Source organism: Xenopus laevis, chromosome 4L (assembly GCF_017654675.1).
Source record: "Xenopus laevis strain J_2021 chromosome 4L, Xenopus_laevis_v10.1, whole genome shotgun sequence".
Lineage (NCBI taxonomy): Eukaryota > Metazoa > Chordata > Amphibia > Anura > Pipidae > Xenopus > Xenopus laevis.
The window spans coordinates 32,286,621-32,314,459 of record NC_054377.1 but is presented as its reverse complement, the minus strand read 5'-3'; the positions used below and the strand labels follow the sequence as shown (position 1 = coordinate 32,314,459).

At 36.5% G+C, this 27,839-nt stretch overlaps 1 protein-coding gene across 17 annotated transcripts in view; it reads right to left on the bottom strand.

Annotated features, from left to right (window-relative positions):
• LOC108713967 (neurexin-2-beta) overlaps nt 1-27,839 on the bottom strand; it is a 404,763-nt gene that overhangs the window by 22,573 nt on the left and 354,351 nt on the right. For all 17 annotated transcript variants that reach the window (XM_041590057.1, XM_018257736.2, XM_041590065.1 and 14 more), the window contains one exon: nt 5,444-5,766. In XM_041590057.1, coding sequence (XP_041445991.1) covers nt 5,444-5,766 — 323 coding nt within the window. The remainder of the gene's footprint in view (nt 1-5,443; nt 5,767-27,839) is intronic.

Sequence of the window (27,839 nt, the reverse complement as noted above, 5' to 3'; positions counted from 1 at the left end):
TTTGAGGAAAGAAAGAAAGGATGTTTGATTTTCAGTCAGTAATTGATTGATGAAAATAACATTTGTTAAAAGGCTGTACTGTCCTTAAAGCAGGCGCTCATTAGTATTTTTATGCACAGAATATTTTCTTTAAAATGGTATATTTTAGTGGTAAATTGTAATGGTAAATTGTAGTAGCAAACAGTAATATATGATGTTGGTGTGCAAAGAGCAGTAGTTTACTTTGTACCTTTGCAGCACGGTGTCCCTCAAAAATTCATGATGGGTTTTGATAGGTTAGTCCAAGTGAACTCCACTAATAACCAACTAAAGAAGAAGAAATGTCTTGGTTTTGGAGACAAGAAGCAGTAGTTTGTCCCATTTCTCATATTAGCTGGGGGTTTGGAGGTTTACATAGTGAATAAAGTACCCCCTCTTGTAAATTATAAGGTTATTATATATAAGTTACCGAGGAGTTTCATGACCATATAAAAACACGAGGCCAAAGGCCGAGTGTTTTTATACAGGTCATGGCACTCCTTCTAATATCCTCATATTTTGCAACAGGGGGTACTTTATTATAATACACAAGTTTCAGTGAGTCATGTGACAGAAATGACATCACTACTCACTGTTTATAACTGATGACATCAGTACTCCTTTATAAGGATATAATTTACAAGATATTCATGGCTTTTGTGTATTATATAGTGGATAATGTACCCCCTACTGTAATTTATAAAGATATTATGTTACCGAGGAGTTATGTGCTTTTATACAGGTCACATAACTCTGAGGTGACTATTAATATCTTTATAATTTTCTGTAGGGGGTACATTATCCATTATAATAGGGCGGAGGTGAGGCAGACAGGCAGGAGGAAAGCTGTAGGGAGAGTGCAGCAGTGACAACTGCTGACGCATTAAGCTATAAACGGCGCGTTCTGATGCCAGAACGCGCTGTTTATAGGGATATAATTTATAGTCTGGTCCCATAGGGAAATGTCCAGACTGTAGATTATATGTTTATAAAGGTACAATAGCACAACGGGGCACATTTACTATTGGTCGAATATCAAGGGTTAATTAACCCTCGATATTCGACCCTCGAAGTTAAATCCTTTGAATATCGAAGTCGAAGGATTTAGTGCAATTCGAACGATCGAAGTAATAATCGTTCGATCGAATGATTAAATCCTTCGAGTCGAACGATTCAAAGGATTTAAATCCATCGATCAAACGATCAGAAATTGGTTAGAAAGCCTATGGGGACGGTGCTCGGTTGGCAAAGTAGGTGGTCGAAGTTTTTTTTAAAGATACAGTACTTCGACTATCGAATGGTCGAATAGTCGAACGATTTTTAGTTTGAATCGTTCGATTCGAAAGTTGAAGTCGCGGTCGAAGGTCGAAGTAGCCAATTCGATGGTCAAAGTAGCCAAAAAAAAACGTCGAAATTCAAAGTATTTTTTATTCTAATCCTTCATTCGAGCTAAGTAAACGTGCCCCCACATGTCAGGGACATAACTCTTGGATAACAAACATTCAGTTAATTTTTTTAGGGATGATTGCCTCTTTCTGTCATGTTCCGGTTTGTATTTATCAATTTATTATATTACTGCACATGTACAATGGACACTGCTTTTTAAAAAATTGATATCGAACTAGATCCGCATACAATAGAATCACAGCATTATACGACATGATATTTAGTCACAGTATGTGAAGCAATGGGTTAAAAAGACATTGTAACTGCACTAAGTATGAAGAAAAGTGGGGTGAAATAAATGCATATCAATTCTCAGCGGTTTCTCCCAACCTTGGTAATTACTGTGCCATCACCATAGCAACCCCAAGTTGGCTCTGTCAGCATTTTGTGCAGAGATTAGGATGTGACCTGAGGGGGGAACACATTCTGCATATCAAAAGCATGAAAATTGAAGAAAGGAGGAGAGAGGGAGGTAAAAATACAGCATGAGGATTGAATAGATTGCACATCTTGTTAAAAGAAATATCACAGGTGAGACAGCCATATAATACTATTAGAAAAAAAGCATCTCAGATCTGACAAATTATGTGGTTAGTTCAGATATATTACACCATGACTAGTATTAGGCATAATACATGCTTATCCAGATAATAATGCTTATCCAGAACAGGGTCTCCATTTCAGGTACAACTGTAGCAGTATTCAGAGCTTTGTCATCCAGGTCACTATTACAGCAGATTATTTTTTAACATATGGTTAGTTACACTAGGAATGTGTAGGAGAGGTCAAAATAAAGGGGTAAAATGTCAGTTATGATGCTTGGAAAATCCATTAGATCATTTTATCATGCAATGTCATTTACATAATTACAATGTTTCAACTGAAAATGTGTCAGTATACAATAAAAAATTTTAAACCTATATCAGGAAATTTTTAACCAGTTTCAGTTTTTTTTTAACAGGATTCCAGGATTTATTTATTCTCGTTATTTTTTATGCTATCATATTTAATATTAGCATTGGTGTCTGTGTTTTTGGTATGTACCAGGGCTTGTGATACTGGCAGCTGCAAAGGTACCGCACTCATAAGGAGCAATTTTAGCAATTTACTGTACTACATTGTGATCTTCAGGAAGATTACAATGTAATGACCTAACATTGCATGTTTCTTAACGTTTAGCCCACAGTGAAAAAGTGACAAAAAAAATGCATCTTGGCACTGATGCCGTAAAATTGACATAATGGTTGGAAAGAAGTGAGTCATATACAGGGGCACACCTGCCTCAGGCAGAATTGCCCTGCAAGTTACCAGGGGTGGCAAAAAGCCAGTCCTGGTAACTTTAAGAGCCAAATTTCTGTAAATCCAGCTCTTCTAGTACTAGCAGTACTCCAGACCCCCTCTGGCACAAGTAAGAAAGGTGGTCGGGGGTTCGGCATCACAGGAGCTGCCTCAGGGTGGCTTAGGGGGCCAGGTCATGTAAGTGTAACAGCGCACTGGAATACGACATTAAAAACATTCCATAGATTACAAACGTACCTGTTTCAATAAAAAATTTATAAATGAGGCAAAAGTGAAGCAAATACAAAGGAAAGGAAATAAATGAAATCACATAAATAGAATAGAAATTTGTTTTTTATAACGCCTGGCGAATTTGCGCTCTGGCGAATGGATGTAGCTACGCGAATTCACTAAGATGCGGATTTTACTGAACGTTACCTCTTGCGCCAGACTTGCCTTCACCACCTCAGACCAGGTGAAGTGCAATAGAGTAGATAGTAGTTCCTCAAAAAATAGTTGAAAAAAACGCTAGCGTTTTTTCAGGGTGATAGGCTGCAGAAGAGTGTAATTTTTTTGGGGGTAACTGGCTTCCCCCTACTTTTCCTAACATATGGCACATAAACTATACACTGGACTCATGTGTAGGGCAATATAACAACTTTATTTTATTTTATTAAGGTTTCCCGGGCTTGTGTAGTGTAATGTATTTGCTGCAACATATACGTCCATTGATCTGTAACTTCCAGCCGTATGCAAATTAGGCAACGCTAGCGCAACTTTGCTTTGCTTGGCGCAGTAACTCTAGCGCAACTTTGCCAGCGTTCGGCGCCCTTGGGCACAATTTCGGATTTTAGTGAATTAGCATTGTCCTAGCAAATCTACACCTGGCGAAGTGTTGCGCTGTGAGCGAAGCCGTCGCTGGTGAATTTTCGGAGGTTAGTGAATTTGCCCCTAAGAGTCTCTAGCACTCTTTTACAACTATGGAAGCTATAGAAAAAGAGCAGCAGAACTTAATATTCTCATTACACAAATACCAATGGAACCATTAAAGCATGTATAGAGGCACTTTAAATATGAAATGTTTGTACAGAATAAATGTGCGATCTTGTAGCCTACTACTGTATGTAACCCATTAAGACATTACCATGACTGTGCACAAGTTGGGGGATCAGTGAATGTACAGTCAGACATGAGCAGAAATCAAGAGATAGGCACATGGAAATGCAAACCAGAGAGGTGTGTTAAATTGCAGTGTCAGCTGTCCATGTTAAATTTATAATATATAATATATAAATACTTAACTGAAACAAATATCTACAGCTGTTTTGGAAACATAACACTTACCAGGCAGATTTGATTAATCCCATTTGTCCCAGTAGGAATTCGGTATATAATGGCAGATATATAACACCCAGGCTGAGGTATTGGCTCCTTTAAATCTCCAGGGTAAGACAGGCTAGAACCCTGGAGCATGGTTGGAAAGTACTCTGGCCAATTAGCCCATGGGTGGGACTGTAAACGGAGCCTGGGTGGGCTGAGGTAGTGCAGTGAGTTTGGAGAAGCTGTGAGGAAGAGTCTGAATTTTGTGTCAAACTACCTAAGCCACTGGCACTCTAGGGAAAGTCAGCCTTGTGAAGGCAGAGATGACTTGCATTTTGTGTTCTTTGAAAACTACAAGCTGGTGAGACTTTGCTTTATTGTTTCCTCCTAATGCATGGAAGTTGTGCCTGTTAATTTTGTTTGCTGTAAAAATAAACCACAGGCAGGAGCCTGAGAATTTGTGTTGCCAACCTGTGCCACCTGCATCGTCTATGGAACTGTGCAGTTTCCCACAATATATATTCATGTACTTTATCGTATACTCATATTGCTTCAGATATATTTTTTCACATGCTTTTATTCTAGTTAGATTATGCTTAGAGTATAATATGGTGACTGAATTCTGCTGATGGGCAAAAGATATTTACTGTGAGGATACTTACTGTACTTACTATAGGGCACTGCTGATGTCTGTACCCTTAACCATTGTAATGAAAAAGCATTAGCTAAGTACATCTCATAGCATTAGTGCTGTCATAGTCATTAATAAAATGGCTATTTTATAAATGCAATGTTCTCTAGTTCTCACTGGTGAGCGCACAGACAGACAAGAATTGCTACTCTGTTTATAAAAATTACATTCTTGATAGACATGTGCAATTATGGAATTTAAAGCAACACTGTCATCCATTTTTAGTTACTAAAAGTTTTTTGATTGCTACATGTTAAACTGTCATCTTCTCAATGCTATAATTGGCACAATGATTTTCTGATAAAATTTGCATTCTCTGTGAGAAATAGGCATAAAGTATCTATAGTCACTTTATTCAGAAACCTCATCCATAATTATGTTTTATATATTTGCAGTATTTCTTTTGAGGCCTTTTATCCACAGTGTGGATGCAGTATTTCTTTTGAGGCCTTTTATCCACAGTGTGGATATAAAAATGTTGTCTCTCTGCTATTAAATATATTAATGGTAAAATCAAACTTACATTGATGTTTTCATTTATTGCAAATTATTACAGAAGCAATAACTTTTTTCTATCAGTTGTAAAGAAAAAAATTGATGCAGTGTAATGTGCTGAATATCATTTCATTGCATCATCACTGCATCCTCAAATAAGTACACAATAGTCAGTGTGACCTGTCACCTTCTTACCTGAGTTATACTATCCCTCATAGTTGGGGACCTCCCTTTTCTTGTTGTGGTTGTGGCCATTGTAGTTGTTGTTTCCATGATTGTAGTGGACATGTCAGCCAAAAGTGTAGTGGCTGTGGTTTCAGTGGTCATAACAGATGGAACCTCCCCAATTAGCCTTAGGTTTCCTTCTGTCTTCACATTTGGGTCATTCTCAGCAGCAAGGGACAGCACCTTCAGTCCATTGTAGTATAATCCTGAAATCTGTCCCTGAAATGGACGTCCTTGGTCCTTCCCACCAACTTTAATTTCTGCCTGGCTGTTGAAAATTGTAAGCTGCCGACCTATCAAACAAATATAAAAATATGAATTTAGAGGTCAGGGCTCATTCGAAGAAGAAAATAACAAACATAAAATAACTTTTTATAAATATCATAAATCATAAGGTGCTTTTTAAGATGTAGAAACATGTTAGCATAACGTACTTCTATTAGTATAACTGATGTCTAAACATCCCTTCTGATTATTACTGAAACATGAAAAGACATTCAAAATATCATCTGTCCTTATATGTACATAAAATATTACAATATTATATTATTCAGTTGTATGATATAACTTGTGACTTTTGTGACACAAAATAAGCAGCTGAAAAGCATCAATAAAACCTCAACATATTTCACCAAATTTATCAGCATCCTCCGTTATTGAGTGAGGTAGAAAACATATGAAATACAGATAGAAGACTCTTAGAGAATCAGATGTCCTTTTTATTTTTTCTTTAGTAAACATTTATATGTGGGCAATTTTTTTATTATACGTAAGCTTTAAATATAGCAAGATATTATCTAGATTTTTAGTTCTTATTGGAGGTGCTTTTGTCTGTGCAAAAAACGCTTTATTTTATCAGATCTGACATCACTTCGGCAAGTCTGCTGAGCTCGAATTCACTTTAAACACTAAATGATACAGACCCACATAGACTATACCATAAGTTATGTCTGTGTTCTGCTTATGTCAGTGTGGGTCTCCGTTCTGGTGCAGCAATGCTTGTGGTGGTGTGAAACAGTGTTAGTCTCAGTGTGCAAGCTGGTTCCTTTTGGAGATGCAGCATACAAAGGAACCTATTAGAGTAATACCAGCTCAAGTCTGTTCTTCATTCAGCTTTAAAAAAAACTATTGAGCAGCAATCCTTTGCTGAATATATTGGTGCTAATTTATCAACACTGGACAAATTTGCTCTCAGGCTATAACCTATGGCAACCATTACTTTCAACCAGGTGGAAATTTGCTAAAAGTTGATAAAAGTTGATAAATCAGCCACAATTAATTTTATAACCTTTTTCAGTTTACAATTGCCCCATATTATAGCCACATACTTTATACAGTTTTTTTATGATTTAGGGCGTTATTTATTAATGATCGAGTCAAACTTTTTGGGTTAAAAATTTTTTTTAAAAACTTGTTTTTTTTTGTGGAGATTTACAGTATTATACCCCAACCTGAAAATAGCGTAAAGTTCAGACAATACTTCAGCTAAAACCTTTCAAAATCATGTAGTCAATGGTTCAGGTTTTTTTTATTGGGTTCCTCTCGAAAATTCAATTAATTAAACATTGCCAAAAACTGTATTAACTCGAGTTTTTGGGTTTTTAACCCCGAATTCAATGATTCCAGTTTTTTTCCATTCAAGTTTTTTCTTCAATCAGAATTAGTTCGACTTGTGAGTTCATTCAAGGGATAAAAACCTAACAAACCTCTAAACTTGACCTTTGATAAATAACCCCCTTAAATTCTCCAGACAAATATTATTCAAGCACAATAATATCTAATATGCCTGGGTATGGCATATATTTCACAAAATAGGTGAACAAAGATTGTGGTCATTACATTCTATTTCTCAATTCCTTGTGTCCAAAATGTATGAGGTTGTGTGCATAGTTGCCAAAGCCAAAGCCTAGGCTAGGGCTAGGGCTAGGGAATAAATTCCCATGTAACATCACTTTGCTGCTGTAAACAGTTGCTTTGCAACAAATTAATACAAAAATATACATTTTAGAAACTACTACTGGTCTATATTATTATGCTGGCAGCGATGTGTCATCAATTGTGCACAATGGTATGTGCAGTAAAAATAATGCATCTGTGTCAGACCTATTTAAACATTGTATTTGGCACAACTGCAGTAATAGTATTTCACTTATAATGCTATATTCAAACTCATCGCAAATGCAGCATACCCCTTTTTTCTGACCTAACAATCTGTGGTGATGGGGACTTTTTGAGGGAGGGCAAATGCATACTTTTTTGTGTTTTTGTTTTATTTTTTATGTGTGCTTAAAATTTTTTTATTACCTTTATATGTGTAAAGAGTTGTATGAATAAAGGTTTGTTAATGATCTTTTTAGTTTAGTTATTTTTTTTCTTTAACCTTCTCCTTTTTAATATGTTAACACTAACTAGCTGATGTTACATAGTTAGTTACAAGTTACACAGTTAAACTGGGTTGAAAAAAGACCAAAGTCCATCAAGTTCAACCCAGCCAAATGAAACCCAGCATCTATATGTACACAAGCTGACCCTTCCATACCCTTCCATAAATTATATATACCCATATCTATACTAACTATAGATTTTAGTATCACAATAGCCTTGGACATTATGCTTGTCCAAGAAATTATCCAAGCCACTCTTAAAAGCATTAACAGAATCAGCCATCACAACATGCTTTCCACAACCTCACTGTCCTCACTGTGAAGAACCACCTACGTTGCTTCAAATGAAAGTTATTTTCCTATAGTCTGAAGGGGTGGCCTCTGGTGCGGTGATCCTCTTTATGGGTAAAAAGGTCCCCTGCTATATGTCTATAATGTCCTCTAATGTACATGTAAAGTGTAATCATGTCCCTCGCAAGCATCTTTTTTTTCCAGAGAAAACTTCAACCTTGGCGGTCTACCATAATAATTTATGGTTGCATGTCTCTGTACTCTTTCCAGCTCATTTATATCCCTCTTAAGGCCTGGAGCCCAAAACTTACTTATGTGGCAACGTTTGTTCAAACTAAGTGCTAAAAATAAATCTGATGGGACACTGTATACCTGATTTTCTATATAATACTGGCACCACTAATAGTTTGGAACTGATCACTGACCAATGAGTGCTTCATTTTTGCTATGGAAATGAATATGCTACAGATAGGATAGGAATGACAACATTATCTGGACTTTAGTGTGACACCCTATATGCCTGAAGAGACAGCATTTACTCAATATTCTTAGGAGTAATTTGGTGCTACACTATGTTCAGTGGATCACCACTTCCCATATACATTACTCAAGCTTTGGCTTGGGATTCCACTTGATAAAGGCTGTTTGCCAAAATATGTGGGGGATTCTCTGGCTTGATTATCTGCTTGCTGACTTGTATACCATTTATGCTGGGTATACCAGCATACCATTTGCTTTGAAACCTTCTGTGTTATACTCAAGGCCATATTTACTATATAAGCACCCAGGGCCTATGTCCTTGTACTTTTTAGAAAAAAAATAAACTTCTTTAGCTGAAAGTTACATCATATGCTGTCAAAAGAGATGTCATCCACAGCCATAAGAAACGTCCGTGCATGAACAGTTTGTGGGCTGAGATGGCGGGCTTAGTTCCAGGACCTACGGTGGCACCGGATCTATATATACAACTAGTATACTCACTATTTAACGAAGAGTTCACAGGAGCAGTAAAGAACTGACGGAGTGAGCCCATTAGCAGGGAATCTGCATGCCGGTGTGTCCTAAAGGAACCGCTCTGGCCGCGGCATACAACAACTTGCAAAAAATCAGGGACGGACTCCACCGGAACAGTAGAAACTCAGAGAACCAGCATTAAAACCGTAAATGCTTTATTAGATATAGATTAAAATCTCCAGCGGGCAGGGGATGTGCGCTTGACGCGTTTCGTGACCATTATGTCACTTCATCAGAAGCATGAGTGCCCTCTGTACTCACTATTTGAATGTATTTTTTAAACAGAATAATGTCAGAATGGGTGTCAGATATTCATTGACAGTTAGATCCAATACATATTTTAGGGGGCTCCTTTTACCTAGAAGATGTATTAGAGCTCACTCTATTAAAATCACCAGGAATCCTGTCTCTCTCTACATGCAGAATTTATGCAAAAGGCAGTTATTTTTGTTAGATTTTGTTTGTACTGTAATCAGTTATTGAGTGAGCTCTAATACATCTGCTAGGAAAGGAAGCCCCCCTATAAGATATATTGAATCTAAATGTCAATGAATATCCGACACCCAACTTCTGCATGAAGACAGAATAAAGAGAAACAGATGCTGAGTGAAGAATAGTGAAGATAAACTTGATTATTTCAGAAATGATACAGATTTTTTAATTGATTATATTTAGAAAGTTTCTTATTTCAGAATGATGAAGCTTATATTAAATTTTCATTTTTGCGATAGTTCCCCTTTAAGTGTCCACAGTTTGTGTGCATATTTATGTCAATGCCAATACCTCAAGTATGTTAAGTAGACCTTGGGATCTATATTTGCACTTGGGTGAAGGTGAAAAATGCACAAAGTTGGTTTAAAGTGAATCACACTGTACCCAGTTACTGTAGCTCTTTTATAAACAATGGGCAAATTTGCTCCTGGGCAGTAACCCATAGCAATCAATCAGTTTTTTTTCAGCTAGGTACAGGTTGAACACTGAAAGCAATCATCTGATTGTTAGCCATGGGTTACTGCCCAGGTGCAAATCTAGCCAGTGTTTATAAATGACCACCACTGAGTGCTTAGTTTACAGTGGTTGGTAAAGCTGGCTTAAACCCATTCATTTGTATTTTACAGTATATCATAATAAGTAAAACAACATCATGTTTCCATACTGATTTGTGTTTATTCTACTCTTAAATCTACTTGAATAAAAAAGGGTAGTGACTATAGACAGATTATAAATGAAACACATTTGAGTTAGCTAACAATACTAGATTGTAGAAGGAATTGTTAGTCTCAGCAGGAGAAAAGAGGAAGCATAATTAATCAGAGAAGTGTGAATGTCCTTGTTACTAGATTGCTGAAAGAGCTAGAAATTATATATTACATGATGTACCTCTTTTCAAATAAAGCATGCCCGTACATGTCAATACTGTCCACATGCTTTCATCAAATAACATAATAATTTATCTGCAATATTCATGACCCTGAAAAATCTCTGTCCTACAGTGAGGCATTCTTTTTTTTATAACTTTCTTTTTATTTTTTTTTCATAATAAACAAAAATAAAAAAAAAAGAATAAAGAAAAATGAGTTTGAGTGTTCAAGAATTACCCATTGGCATTTGTGATTTCGTTCAGGTATTGTGCAATATAAAGTAATAACCATATACAATTCCAAGTTTACATATAAACAGAAAACTACATTACAACTACATTACAACTAACAATTGGGCACATTGCTATCGTTTCTAGGGGTGTCAAATTCAGCAACTGTTCTGCTTTGCCCCTTCCTAGAGGCATGCATGCCTTGTTACATATGAGTAGGGTTCTGATATTGGCTTCCATTGCTTTTCTTCCTATCATTCCCCTCAGGCATGGTGAGATCCTATATACCTTATATCTCTTGCATTTTGGTTTGATTGCTCCCGAAACAGGAGGCAATTTAACATTGACGTGAACACATTATATTCCCGCGTTGCTAGACTATGTTATTTAAATCTAACCCACCACCTGGGTTATGTCCCAGTTGTTCCAGACTTTACTGAAAATATCTATACTATCATTTCGGAGAGCCGTCAAGTGATCCATTCTCCTTATATAATGGACTTTCTCCAGGAAAAGTGCTTTTCCATTTCCCATCTATAACACATATGGCCGCAGTGAGGATTAAGTTAGCTAGTTTTTGGGTTGGGTTATTTAAGTTGGGAATTTTATTCCCCAATATAAATATAAGAGGGTCTGGTTGTGGTTCAATCATTAGTGCCCTAAGGAGCCATTGTCTCACCCTCTTCCAGAATAACTGAATTGCTGGGCATGTCCCGAATATGTTTAATAATGTCCCTTCATGAACACATCCCCTCCAACATTGAGATTTGTGGAAACCACTTATGCAGTAGTGAGGGATAGTGATGGGCGAATTTATTCGCCAGTCGCGAATTTGCGGCGAATTTGCGCGATTCGCCGCCAGCGAATAAATTCGCAATTTTTTTTCCCGAAAAAACGGACGCGCCGTCAAAAACGGACACCGGCGTCAAAAAAACGGGCGCCGGCGTCAAAAACTAGACCAGCGCCGTTTCGTGAATTTTTCGCCGTTTTGCGAATTTCGCACAAAATTCGTGAATTTCTCGGCGAAACGCCGCAAACATTCCCATCACTAGTGTGGGAATGTGATACCAACTCATTAATATTTTATAGATGTTTTTCTTAAGGGAAAACATATGGGAGTTTTTGAAGAATTTTCCCAGATGTTATACCATGTGGCTAGATCTATAGTTTGGCCCAATGCCTCCTCCCATTTTTTCATATATGTGTGGGGAGTGGCATTGAGGTCTCTATCATTAAAAAGACAAAACCATTGGGATATCAGCTTTCTCTGGGAAAACCTTGCCTTACAGATACGCACTACTGGGTTGACTTCTGGGACCCAGCCTCTTGGACAGTGAGAGAACGCAAAGTGTCTTAGTTGGAGGTACTGCATGTTAGTAAGACTGCCCAAGCTAGCTTCCTCCCTCAGCTCCTGATATTGTTTGAGTTTCCCAGTTAGAGGATGGAATAATCTGCCCAAGTGGAGCTAGGTTCCCTTCCCTTGCTAGAGCAATAAAGTCTTCTGAATAACCTGGGGGAAAATCTGGGTTCTTGACCAGAGGAATTAAGTATGCAGGTAGGCTATTAAACTTCCACTTTCTCATAGTTTTCTGCCACAGAGATTGTATGGGCTGTGGAACAAAGCATCGTTTCTTTCCCAGTGAGGCATTCTTTATAAAATGTATAAAGAAAGAATGGAATGAGGCACCCATCAGTGACATATTTTAAATAATAAAAATAAATAAATGAATGCTACATGAATTGAAAAGCATTTTTATCAGCCCTGCCAACAGCCTACTGTATATCATTTTAAAACTATTGTTATCAAGGACAGTTATAATGTGGGCAATTAGGGGCAGTTCCAATCCTTTATAGTTTTGTTCTACATAACTGACCTTTTCTTACTGTAGATCTTTGATTGAGTAACAATGATCTAAAGTGGGATAATGCTTTCATTTTGAAAAACCAAAATATCTGAGGTCTCTTGATAATCTCATTTCTGATCACTTATATATATACTGTATATATATATATATATATATATATATATATATATATATATATATATATATATATATATATATATATATATATATATATATATATATTTATTTATTTATATATATATATATATATATATATATATATATATATATTACATTTTTTTTAATTTTTTTGTTGCTTTTTGCATTTTCATTGATCTACTGTTTCTTGTTTTAGGACATCAGGTTTTGAAATCTCGATAAGTTGTTTTAAAACCCTAAAAGATAAAGGAATTCTAGGGTACTTATTTCAGAGATATTACCCATTTCATTTGCTATGTTTGAATATAGGAAGATTAATGCATGGCTACTTTTGTGTAGGGATGATTGCTTTGGGTTTTTAGAGAACTGGGCTGATTTTTTAATCACTTAATTTTTCTGTCAGTGATGGGATATCAGCAGTGATGATGATGAAACAGCTATTTTGGGGAGAAAATGGCTAGAAGGTTGGAGAAGATTTTAAATTAGGCATGGCCTGATGCCGTACAGGTTTGGTCTCAAGTGCTCAATCAGGACATTATTGAATTATAGAGGGTACAGAGAAGGGCAACTAAGCTGGTAAAATGTATGGAAAATGTAAGCTATGAGGAAAGACTGGCTAAACTGGGGTTGTTCATGCTGGAGAAGAAGTGATATGATAGCTATGTATAATTATATAAGGAGATCATATAATAATCTCTCTAATGCTTTATTTACCAGTAGGTCTTTCCAGCTGACGCAAGGTCACCCATTCCGATAAGAAGAAAGGAGGTTCCGCCTAAATATTAGGAAGAGGTCATTTACAGTGAGAGCTGTGAAGCTGTTTAATTTTCTCCCTGAATCAGTCATACAGGCTAATAAATTAGATAGCTTTAAGAAGGGGTTAGGGGGCTTTTTAGCAAGGGAGGGAATACAGGGTTATGGAAGATAACTTATAGTACAAGTTGATCCAGGAACAGGTCCAATTTTGGAGTCAGGAAGGATTTTTTCCCCCCTCTGAGGCTAATTTGAGAGGCTTCAGATAGGTTTTTTGCCTTCCTCTGGATCAACTAGCAGTTAGGCAGGTTAAAAATAGAGTTTAATGGTTGGATGTGTGTCTTTCAACCTAACTTACTATGTTATGATTGTGTGGGATGTAGCAGTGAGAATTTTTGTGAAAGATAGTTTAGATGAGGATCTGGGCATAATAATGGAAATGGGTGTATAGGCGAATATCATATATGGCAGGGATCAAAAGCCATATATAAAAAATATAACAATGGTACCAATAGTACTAACGCAACAAACTTCCTAGTAAAATGGGAAAGCTGAAATTAATTGCACTGAATGAGAAATATGATTTAATCAGCATTAAAGATTTTTGCATGCATTTTGTTTACCCAACAGCATTATTAGAAAACATCTATTGACTCCATTGCATGTGACTCAAGAGAAAATGGCCATTGATTTGGCAAGATTTCACCATGTAGGCTGAGACTGCTATTTTAGATGGGACCAAACTCTGAACTTAAGTAAAAGGCAGTGCCTAAAACCATCCTAACTGAGGAACTGGGTGTTTGGTAGAATAAGATAGCATTGCAGTGTTACATGAAGCATGGCTTTAATGGACTATCATGAATTTTTAAATGGCTAATTACTCAGCAGTGGTTTTTAATGAACTTTTACTGATATTTATAAATTGCAATCCAATATGAAACTGAAACTATAGTAAATTAATTAATTGTTCATGAATTTAACTTTAATTAATGTGATCTAATACATTAATCATGTTTTAGAACAATACTTACTTTTTGTGGTTCCCACTGATTTTAAATGTTTTGGCAAATAATTAAGTATGCTATAATAAGAAGTTGTTTTTTCCTTTGTATACAGTAGTAAATAGATGCTGGTTACAGGAACCATTCTGTATTCTGAAGAGCTTAACACAAACAATTTGCCAGTATCTGCCACGAATTCGCGCCTGGCGAATAAATTCGCCCATCACTAGTAAAGATGGGAAAGTTGGGATTGTTTATGCCCGGGAGGCGGATATGATAAATATGTATAGATATACAAGGGGAACATACAATAAACTCTCTGCTCTGAGGGAACCCATTTAGATTAGAAGAAATTATGTTCCATCTTTAAGTGTGAAAAGACAGTAGGGAAAAGTAATGACCACATCAACGTTTTTCTCAGTTGGGGCTATTGACATGAAATTTTCACCAGATGTCGGTAACAACCCAAGAAATCCACACATGCAAAGAAATCAAAGCAAATAAGTCCATAAATGAATCATGTGTATTAAAGTGAATGTATTTCAAAGTATGATCTAGGGGTCCGATTGCCCTCTTGAAGCAAATTGGAGATAGTTACATAGTTAAATAGGGTTGAAAAAAGACAAAGTCCATCAAGTTCAACCCCTCCAAATGAAAACCCAGCATCCATACACACACACCCCTCCCTACTTTTAATTAAATTCTATATACCCATACCTATACTAACTATAGAGCTTAGTATCACAATAGCCTTTGATATTATGTCTGTCCAAAAAATCATCCAAGCCATTCTTAAAGGCATTAACTGAATCAGCCATCACAACATCACCCGGCAGCGCATTCCACAACCTCACTGTCCTGACTGTGAAGAACCCCCTACGTTGCTTCAAATGAAAGTTCTTTTCTTCTAGTCTAAAGGGGTGTCCTCTGGTACGGTATCCACTTTATGGGTAAAAAGGTCTCCTGCTATTTGTCTATAATGTCCTCTAATGTACTTGCAAAGTGTAATCATGTCCCCTCGCAAGCGCCTTTTTTCCAGAGTAAACAACCCCAACCTTGACAGTCTACCCTCATAATTTAAGTCTTCCATCCCTCTAACCAATTTAGTTGCACATCTCTGCACTCTCTCCAGCTCATTTATATCCCTCTTAAGGACTGGAGTCCAAAACTGCACTGCATACTCCAGATGAGGCCTTACCAGGGACCTATAAAGAGGCATATCCCTTGAGTTAATGCCCTTTTTTATGCAAGACAGAACTTTATTTGTTTTAGTAGCCACAGAATGACACTGCCCCGAATTAGACAACGTGTTATTTACAAAGACCCCTAGATCCTTCTCATTTAAGGAAACTCCCAACACACTGCCATTTAGTGTATAACTTGCATTTATATTATTTTTGCCAAAGTGCATAATCTTGCATTTATCAACATTGAACCTAATTTTCCAGTTTGCTGCCCAGTTTTCCAATGTAGACAAATCACTCTGTTAGTATTATTCTGTTTTCCTTGTAACAGAGGGACCTCCTTAGCTGGTAAACTGTATGCCCCCCTCACTCCTCCCCCCATGACCCCTTACTAACCCCACTGCCCCGTCTACCCTAGCTTCCCCATAATTCTTTATCTCACCCACCCCCCATGCCTAGTTTAAACACTCCTCCAACCTCTTAGCCATTCTTTCCCCTAGAACCACGGACCCCCTTCCATTGAGGTGCAAACCGTCACGACTGTATAGGTTGTACCCCAACGAAAAATCAGCCCAGTGCTCTAGGAACCCAAACCCTTCCTTCCTACACCAAGACTTGAGCCATGCATTTAGCTCCCTAAGCTCCCGCTGTTTTCCTAAACTTGCATGTGGCACGGGCAAACTTTCAGAAAAGATGAGATTGGAAGACCTTTCCTTGATCTTAGAGCCTAGATCCCTGAAATCACTCTTTAAGGTCTTCCATCTACCATTTATTTTGTCATTAGTACCGATATGCACTAAGACAGCTGGGTCATGACCAGCCCCACCCAATAATTTGTCTATCCAATCAACCACATGCCAAACCCTGGCACCAGGTAGACAGCAAACTGTTCGGTTGTAGCGATCCGGACAACAAATTACCCTATCCACTTTCCTAATAATTGAGTCCCCTACAACCACAATCTGCTTAGGCCTGACTCTACTCTCCTCCCCACCACTACTAGAGAAACTGGTCTCCCGGCTGTTAGAGAGATCAGCCCCATCTAGAATTGCCAATCCAAAGTTCATACTCCCATCATCTTCACACAATCTGGCAAATTTGTTGCTGGTTCAGCCTCCATTTTCCTTTTGCCCACCTTAGATTTTCTAACTGTCACCCAGCTAGCTGCCTCAACATTCTGCTGCTGTTCTGTTCCCCCCAAACTATCTGCCCTGCTAGGTCCTGCTCAGTGAGCAAAAGACTCCTTTCAAGATTGTCAATCGACCGCAGTGTTGAAATTTGTTGCTCTAGTGCTCTAACTTGAGCCTCCAAAGTGGCAATTTGCTCACAACCACCACCGAGGTAAGCATTTTGGATCTCTTGTTCCAAATCTGCATACATATGGCAGACTGTGCACTGAGTCAGACCTTCAATCTTGCTAGCACTCATTATCCCAGGACATGCTTCAGATGTTTTGTTTTCTCCTTCCACTGAATCAACGAGCAGTTAAGCAGGTTCCAGTTAAGAAAATGTTAAATGGCTGTGTGTCTTTATTTCAACTTATTTACCTTCTAACTATGTATTACTTCATAGCTTCATTATAACCTGGCTGAAAACCGGAAACTCATAAATATATATACCTGTTTTCTTGTTAAAGCATTTTTTTATAAAAAAAAAATATATATATTTTAGAGAAGGATGTATTTGAATAACAAAACTGAAACCTGGTTCTTTACATTTATTCTTTGCTCATCTGTATATGTTAATGTGTAATGGATGAAAAATACCTGAACATTTTCAGTTGGACTCTTCATCATGATACAAAAGCACACTGTGTGCCAGAGATCAATGTGAAATTAAAGTGAATGTTCAACCCTGAATTTTTATCTTAATTATTATAATGTTTTCAGCCAGTGCTGCCTGAACGGTTTTCAACAATATTAAAAAATGGAATATTAAAGAAAAATTGAATGATTTGTCAAGTACAAATCCACCTTAAAGAGTTACAAACTATTAGGGAAATTTGTTTAGGAATTGAGTTATCCTTTTTGAAGCACCTATAGCACACACTTTTTTGAAAAACACTTGAAAAGACCTGTAAAAGAGCCATACCCAAAAACTGTGCATTTTTATTGTATTAATAAGTATAAGCTGGCAGCACTAGGGCTGTATAGTGTCAACGGTTTAACAGTAAATTGTTTTCACACAAAGGGTAGGTTAACCTGTAAACATACCAATCCACTTGATCAGAATATCTTAGTTTCAAGGAGAAATAAAGCTAGGGGACCTAGGGGAGAAATGTTGTATATTGTTATGTTTTAGGGTTCTGTACCAGCCCAAGGCAATCACAGCCATTTAGCAGTGAAGATTGGTGCCTTCATATACTGTATGCCCCTAGTAACTCATGCTCTGTGCTGTGGTCATTCCATCTCACAATATACTTTATAGATATAAAAATATAAAAGTCATACAAGTTTTATTAATAGTTAATTCAAATTCACATGACATGGCAGCTTTGAAAACAGTTTGCAATCACCCCTTAGGTAGCTTCTTTACAGCTGCCCAGAGCATGATGAGCATGGGCGTTGCCACTCCTAACAAAATCAAAGATGTTGAGCTCCTGTTCACAACTTTGAAGGTCTTGAGTATTACCGTTGCTACTGAACCATAAAGCTAGTGTCAGAAATTCAGGATATAAAATACAGAATTCCTAGCCATTTCATTCCTAGGGGTTTATTCTCATTTAAATAACAGAACAGAAAAATTATTTTTCACAAATCAGCGTTAGTAACTCAGTATGAATAAAGCAGTCATAATTGATAAAGAACCAGATTCATTTCAGTGAGAAAAAATATATCTCATGATTTATCACGTGAAAATTTGAGGAGAAAAAACATTTTTCCAAATTCGGTTCCAGTTTTTATCCCATAGACTTCAATAGATTATCATCCATGAGTTGTCATGTGATAAACTTTTTTTCTCACTGAACTGAATCTAGCCCAGAGTATTTTATTTTTTTTAAATAATTCATGGGGGCAGATTTATCAAGGGTCGAATTCCGAAGTGATAAATACTTAGAAATTCGACCCTCAAATTGAAATACTTCGACTTCGAATATTGAAGTCAAAGTATTGTTCACAGAATTTGTCCATCGCACGATCGAAGTAAAATCGTTAGATCGAATGATTTTAGCGTACTATCAATCGTTTTTACTTCAATGTGTGAAGACTTAGAAAAATGGCCTAGAAGATCCCCATAGGCTAACATAGCAGTTCGGCAGGTTTAATTTGGCGAAGTATTGAAGTCGAAGTTTTTTTAAAGAGACAGTACTTCGATTATCGAATGGTCGAATATTCAAACTATTTTACTTTGAATCAAATTCAAAGTAAATTCAAAGTCGTAGTATCCTATTCAATGGTCGAAGTATCCCAAAAATTTCGAATTTTTTTACTTTGAAAATTCCCTCGAACTCACTTCGACCCTTGATAAATCTGCCCCATAATTTAGCTTGCTCTATCATCTAGTGCATTTTGTTTCTATAGCTGTCTTTAAACATTGAGCTACATAATATGTTGTTACAGGTAATTTAGGAAGGGCTAAAATTGGTTTTATTTTTACGGATGGGAGCTATTAAAGAGAACAATCATTTACTTTTAATATAGGTGTTATAATAAGTAATGAGCTGATATCCTTGGCGTAGGAAAACAGTTTTTCCTTACACATTCCTATTAGTAATCCAGTCTGCATTCCTATAATTGCTGCATGAATTGTCTCTATTGGTATGACAAAGTACATATATATATGCATGGTCATACATAATTACTATTAATGAGCCAAAATTAAAAAAAAACTTCAACCAAATTTAATTGAAAACCAATACTAGACAGCCCTGACTATCTGTCTAAATTTCTTGTCCATATTAAATCGAATTTTTTGTCACTTTCATAAATAAATCATAATGGCATAATGTAATTTTCGCCACAAAGTATCATATTAGATGATACTGAGTCCTGAGATACTGATGATACTGAGTCTTGAGTTCAATCTTCAAGGAGTGTGAATGTTCCTCCAGTGTCTGTGTGGGTTTCCTCTGGGTACTCCAGTTGTTTGTGTGCTCTCTCAACCTAACATTTTTTCTGCACATATCAGCTCTGTTCTTTTTCTGCTTTTTGTTGTGCTTATGAGACAATGTTAAACGTACCAGCAACTGACAGCATAATTGTTTTTTATTTGTAAAAAAAGTTGAGTGGAGGATCTCATTTGTGAGACAGATTTGTTAGTACAGGTATGGGATCCTTTATCCGGAAACCCATTATCCAGAAAGCTCAGAATTACAGACTCCATTTTATCCAAATAATCCAAATGTTAAAAAATTATTTCCTTTTTCTCTGTAAAAATAACATAGTGCCTTGTACTTGATCCAAACTAAGATATAATTAATCCTTATTGGAAGCAAAATAAGCCTATTGGGTTTACTCAATGTTTACATGATTTTCTAGTAGACTTAAGGTTTGGAGATCCAAATTATGGAAATATCCATTATCCGGAACACCCTGGGTCCTGAGCATTCTGGATAACAGGTCCCATATCTGTATTTGCACACTGCCCAAGGATAATGTTTATCCACCAGACTCTCAGGATAATAATATTACACTAAATTCTAGGAGATTCTGTTTGCTCTGATGTAAGTTTGATTAAAGGAGAACTAAACCCTAAACATTAATATGGCTAAAACTGACTTATTTTATATATTGAACTTATTGCACCAACCTAAAGTTTCAGCTTCTCAATAGCAGCAATGATCCAGGACTTCAAACTTGTCACAGGGGGTTTACCATCTTGGAATTGTCTGCGACACTCACCTGCTCAGTGGGCTCTGAGCAGCTGTTGAGAAGCTAATCTTAGCGGTCATCACAAATTATCAAGCAGAAAATGAGGTTGGCCTGTAATATAAGATGATGCTACAGGCCTGATTATTAAATTTTGATGCTAGTTGCACTGGTTTCTGTGCTGCCATATAGTACTTATCTGTATTAATTACTAATCAGCCTTACATTGTGACATTTATATTCTATGTTTACTGTATATTTTGAGTCGGTCCCTAAGCTCAGTAAGTGACAGCAGCACAGAGCCTGTGCTCTGGTTGTTTCTTACCTATGCTGCTGTGTACATCAACATGAATGTAGGACTGGAAAGACCAGTACTTACCTAAGAACAAAGAATCCATATGTTGCCCTCCAGAAATGTTTCATTTTACTCTGCAATGACTAGTCTTAACTTTTTGTAGATGTTCCTAGCTACTTGTTTAAATGTTGTACATTATGTTTTGGCCTTGTGTACCAGCCCCAGGCAACCAGAGCCCTTTAGCAGGGAAGATCTGTGTCTCCAAAGATGCCCCAGTAGCTCCCCATCTTCTTTTCTGCTGAAAATGTTTAGGGTTTAGTTCTTAACTTTTTGTAGATGTTCCTAGCTACTTGTTTAAATGTTGTACATTATGTTTTGGCAGAAAAGAAGATGGAGAGCAACATATGGATTCTTTGTTCTTAGGTAAGTACTGGTCTTTCCAGTCCTACATTCATGTTGATGTACACAGCAGCATAGGTAAGAAACAACCAAAACAAGGAAGTCCCTACCTAATTCTTTCTGCTGGACTGTGAACTGTGGAGAATCGTCTTGTAGTGAGACTGTTCCTAAATTTAGGGCAAATAGGAGAGAAAGGGCTGGTGCTTGCAATCAGTACATGTGTAAAGCCAGTAGCAGCAGTGTCTTTTTATGAGACTGTGATGGGACACTATGGCTGCATCTCTAATATAAACTGTTTCTAGCACCTTGTCTTGTGGGACAAATAGAAGCCGCATATAAATGCAATAAATTGACACTGTATACTGCATTGTGTATGGGATGCTACACTTATGATTAAGCTCTCCTAACTACAAAGTATATTGTGTACCATACTGTATGTGGGACGCCACTCTGATAAATATATAATATATATACATATCCATCTCTGCACTTTATGGAATAAATGATCTATAGTGATGGGCGAATTTGCGCCGTTTCGCTTCGCCGAAAAATTTGTGAAAAGGCAAAAAATTAGCGAAACGGCGCCGGCGTCTCGTTTTTGACGCCAGCGCCCGTTTTGGACGCCAGCGAATTTTTGCCACAAATTTTCGCGGGTGTTTTGCGAATTTATTCGCTGGTGGCGAATCACGCAAATTCGCCGCAAATTTGCGGCTGGCGAATAAATTCGCTCATCACTAATGATCTACATCATACATCATTATCGGTTTTGCAGATTTTTAACCAGAAATGTAAATTGGTTCTTAATAACTCCTCTTTTGTGTAATAACTTCAGAACTTCATTGGTCTTTTAAATAGAATGAATTGTTCTTGTTTTAAATTAAATTGTTGGAATTAGAAGGCTGATTTTTGTAGATAACAAATTGTCTAATTCCAGGAAAAACCCAACCCACACATCACTAATCCATTTTATTGCATAGGCCTTTCATTGTACAGCACTTTAATTTAAAGTAAAAATTGTATCACTTGTTATTACTATATCTGAACTGTGTGGTCTGAAATGCAGGTTAATCACTACTAAGTCATTAAAAAAATATACATGGTGCTACACTTATGCCCACAAACTAAAACAGAGGTTTGGTCTCTTCTATGCGTTCATAATTATTGCATCATCATTTATTAAAAGAAAAGTCAACACAAGTCAACCTGACTACATAATGGTGTGTAAGCAGAGCAGAGGTTCAGCAGACCTCAGCAGACATTTTGGCAGACCACTTTCCTGCACCCTGTTATATCACACAAACTTAATCTTGACAGATTTTATAGCCAGGGGAATTATTGGCTTCCTCATTACTGCCAGCATTTCATGTTGTTCCCAGAAAGGCTAGTTAAGTGCATTGATACTGTCAAGATCATTCCATCCACTCCCTAACTTGATAATGATTCAGAGAGAGCATGCAGATACATTGTCAGCTCCCTTGTTTTCACAACAAATATGGCAAGGTCACCTTCTCGCTCACCCTCCTTAGACAGAACATTGTAAAGGTAACTCTACCTTTTAAATCTCCCTTATTCTAATAACACATTCTCAAGTCGGTTTAATCTCATTTTTTTTTACAACTCTGCAGTTATTTTTTTTTTTTTATTTACCAACTGGGAGCTGCTAATTTTTTTATTAGTTCAAGGGGTGGTTCACCTTTAAGTTAATTTTTAATATGTTATAGAATTACTAGTTTTAAGCAATTTATGCAACTACATTGCTGAAATTGCAAACTGTAGAACTGCTAAATAAAAAGCTAAATATCTCAAAAACCACAAATTACAACCAACTGCAAATTGTCTTAGAATATCACTCTCTAAATATTACTGAAAGCTCAATTAAAGGTGAATTAATTAAAACAAAGTCAACCAAACTCCCTTCCACGAATTGAACTAATTTATTAATAAGAAAAAACACAGCGAAAAAATAATTTAGTATCGTACGATTCATGCTGTGAAAACTCTACTTTATCGAATTGTCTCTGCAAAACCCAGACTTTATTGGATTATCCAGCGCAGATCACGATTTCAAGAAACAACTTCAGCGACATCTACCATTGACACATGAACTTGACAGGTTTGAGATTTCGATTTTTAGCTGCTCCAGGGTATAATAAATTTCTAAAAATTAGAGGTTTTTTTCATGAATCCTTTGACCACATAAAATCAGGTTTAATTAATGGGCCCCTTAGTTTGGGGACCTGTTTCAAAACTATGCTTGTAAAATAAAATAAAACTTGCCACTGCCACTTTATCTGGAATTTAACTGTTTTATTTTTTTTTCATTATTAAAAAAAAACTTGTCAGGATGGCATAAAAGCACAGTATGGTGCATTCCTCATTCATTCTAACTTAATTGTTTGTCAAGCATTTGCAAAGCATTTTTGTTTCACTAAGCAGATGCTCTGTTTACAGCTGCTGAGCCTGCAAATTACATATGTTGTAAGTGATGCTGTACATAATTTCACATTTCACTTTCAATGTTGCTGTTTGGCTTTTAGTTAAAGGGACAATTTTTTTCTTATAGCTACATCTAAAATGGCTTTTCTCACAAATGGCACAAGCGGAGTTCCAGGGATGAACTGTGAAAAGACTAAACTGTATACAGCCATATAGATTGCTGGTTTTACCATTTCTATTCTAAACAACTTGGTCTAGTTATGGTCCCTATTCAAAACAATGTAATCTACTTTTAGATTTTTAAAAGCAGCTAGCTACAAGTTACTCAATTTTTCCGTGTTAAATGGGATAAGTGGGTTAAATGTGTTATATATTCTATGTTAAACACACAAACCAAAGTGGCTTCATCTGTATATTGACTCATATGCAACCATGCATAACTATTATAACTAGGATGGAAATATGTGATCCATAAGCTCAGAGCCCTATGAATAGCCGCATCTCTGAATTTTCCATGCGCCTCTACATACTTCTGATCTTTTTTTGGCTGTTGGGCCTTTTTCTTGTAACGGTTCAGTGTGCTTTGGGATTCTTCACAAAAGTTAAGTTCAGGGACTATGGAAAACTATTTTTATACAGTCAAATATAAGGTAACTCACACATTCTGTAGGTTTGTTTGGTTTTTATTGAGATGTTTTTAAGATATTTGCATAAAGAGGTAAATGATTATAGGTCAGAATTCAGAACTTCACTAAACTTTATTGCAAGTTAGGCCACAAAAAAAGTTTTTTTAGATGTATTATGTAAGCTGTCAGCTAACTATCTATCTCTGCAACTTCATGTTTCTTCTCCTTCATCCCTTTCCTCCTTTTGTCTCTCTTCATTTCTTTGTTTCATCTTCATCCGTTTCCATTGCATCCTCCTTTTTTTCCCACTGTCTAACTTTTTCACGTACATTTGGTATTCTCCTTTATGTGTAACACCAATTTATAAATGATTTCAGCTGCACTACTAAGCACAGTCAACCCACAGCAACTGAGTGTACACTTCTGGGCATGATTATTAAACTTTTACATTTTCTTTTTGTTTATGAGCTATTTGCCTTCCTATTTCTAAAACAAACTCTGAAAAAATAGCTAAATAATTAAAATAACTACAAAAAAGATTAAGACAAATTGCAAATTATCTCAGCAAATCACTGTCCATAAGTTAATTTAAAGGCAAATTTCTATAAAATAAGCCCTATGCATCTTGGAGAACATTTTTGGCCAGTACTTTGTCATATTTAGTTGATCTTTGGGTAACCCATGAAGGTAACAATTGATGAAAACATTTCGTAATTTTCACACTTCGGGGTATAGCCCGTAACCCATTTCTTTGTACTTAGAAATTTGACCCTTGATAAATCTGGCCCAAGTGTAAAAACAACAAAAATCACTAATACAAAACTTTGCCAGACAAAAGTTGTTGAGGTCCTATAGAAGTGAATGGGAGCTATGCTGATCTTTTTGGGGCTACATGCAGTGAGTAAGGGGCAATCTCCAGCAAAAGTCGCCATGATTTTTACCAAAATGCAGTGATTTCACCTATAATTCCATCTTCCATATAATGCACATGCTCTCAATTCAGAACAGAAGGCAGGATAAAGGCAGCGGTGTCACATATGGAAGTCATTTGTATGTGGCTTTATATGGAAGTACTTTTAGGGGCCCCTTTATTAAACCTCAAATTTTTCTGGTCTAGTTTTTAAAGTGGAAAACTCAATTTTTTTGAGATTTATCAGCTGCTAAAAATCCAAATACAAAAATACTGCATCTCATGTATAAGTCAATGGCAGATGTCCCTGAAGTTGTTTCTTGACATTGTGATCTGCGCTGGATAATCCAATAATGTCTAGGTTTTCGTCTGATAAGCCGATAAAGTTGAGTTTTCACAACGACATTTTCACAAATGTTGCAATGTTTGTTCTGCTGACTTTTTTGAGACTAATTATTGATAAATAATTCTTGTATGGGAGTTAGGTTGACTTTGTTTTGATAAAACATAGATTAATTAAAGTTTTAGTAAATAACCCCATTAATGTGTGGTCCATATTTGTGACTTCAGCAAAATTTGCAAAGCTACAACTGCCCTTGCATGAATGAGCCCTACAGTCTTCGCATAGCCAGACTTCTGCTTGAAATACTGTTCAGTACCTTGATTTTTTTTAAACAATATATAGTCACAGTAAGAGGTAGATTTATCAAAATGTGATATTAGAGATCACCACAAAAAACTTTCTATTCATTCTTATGGGATTTTTAGAATTGTATTTATAAAATGGTGAACTCTAACTTTTACCCATTGATAAATACAGGTATGGGAACCGTAAAACAGTATCTTGTAATTGATCCACATTAAGATATAATTAATCCTTATTGGAAGCAAAATGAGCCAATTGGGTTTATTTAATGTTTAAATGATTTTCTAGTAGACTTAAGACATAAAGATCCAAATTACAGAAAGATCCATTATCTGGAAAACCCCAGCTACAAATCATTCTGGATAACTGGTCCCATATCTGTACTATTCTAAAAATCTCATAATGACCAATAGAAAGTGAGTGAATGTTTCTGTGGTGGGCTTTAATCACACATTTTGATAAATCTGCCCCATAGCTTATTCCAATTTAATTTACTAAAATGAATACAATTTAAAATAGAGTGGCAGAATTTTACTGGGGTGACTAGTGGTGAACTCTAATTATACACTTTGATAAATCTATCCCAATGGTAGATTTTTTTATGCTAGAATTTCCTGGCAAAAGTGGACATCAGAGCTGCATGCACCGTTGTTCTAATTTTATTTGCCAGTGCATACAGTTAGCCTTTAGGGTAGGCAATAATTATTATAAAAATTTGCATATTTTAGTTCCCAGTATTCCTGCAAAATTAAAATATATATAAAATATCATAAACTCTGCACAACTTTATTTTTTAATGTCACTTTTTGACAGTTTTGCACTTTGTTCTTTAATAAACCTTTCTGGTGAGTAGATATATTTTTAAATCATAAGAAACTAGCTCTGTAGGTCATGTGCGCAACATACAAGAATCAGCAGTATAAATATTTTGTATGCTCACTACAACAAATATTAGAATCACCATATCTTGCTGGTAAACCATGTATACTGTATATCTCTGTTGTAGAGTATATGGCCGTGCTTGCATGTTCTGGCCTTCCAATAATTGAATGCCTGGTGCACAGTGATGGAAGGGTTGGCAGACTCCTGATCCGGAAGAACAAAGTAATTCACTAGCACACAAAGGCAGTTGGAAGCAGCGACAGGCCCTTACGTGTTTATTGCAGTTGTACAATGTTTCGGGGGTTGACAAATGGTTTACTACCCCAAAACAATGCAAAACTGCAGTAAACACGCAAGGGCCTGTCCCTGCTTGGAACTGCCTTTGTGTGCCAGTGAATTACTTTGTTCTTCCAGACACAGAGTAGGACAAGACTGGGATCACACCTCTGTCCAACTACCCTAGAGATCCACTTCTTTGGCCCATTCCCATTTTGGCTGTACAAAGTATAAAATAGGATTGCACATCTGGCAGATTGATCAGAAAAACACTAATAAAATTAATTTCCTAGGCAAGTAAAAAAGCCAATAAGACTTCTATAGGAGATTTCAGACCCCCTTTTATGAACTTTGTTTGCTGCGTGGTCTCCTGCATTATGCATATTTATATGAAGTATGCAAATTAATATTAAGAATACAGTACATAAGACTTTTGCCCATTAGCCTATTGATTCTTGATTCTTTTATTGGTATATATATACACAAAAAGATAATAGCACACTCCTGGAACTTTCCATGCTGCAAGGAATGAGTTAACACGATAACTAGTTTTGGGGGCAAATCTGTGCCGTTTCATCAAAAAATGCGTTTCAGAAATTTTTTGCAGTTTTGCGAATTTTGCAGTAAACGCATTGAAGTCAATTAGCATCAAAATTATTTCCGACAGTGGAAGAAGGTTTGCGAATTTTATAGTTAGCGCCAGTGCGCAATGAATGTAATAAAACTTCTTACTGAAAAAGTTGTTATGTTTGCTCCAAAAGATTACGACACCTTCAAGCACTTGCTTGCTTGGACATTGCGAAATTAGACTTTTTATTCTTATTTGTGCTAATTGTTTTGCTCTTTGCGACTTTTATTACATTTCCC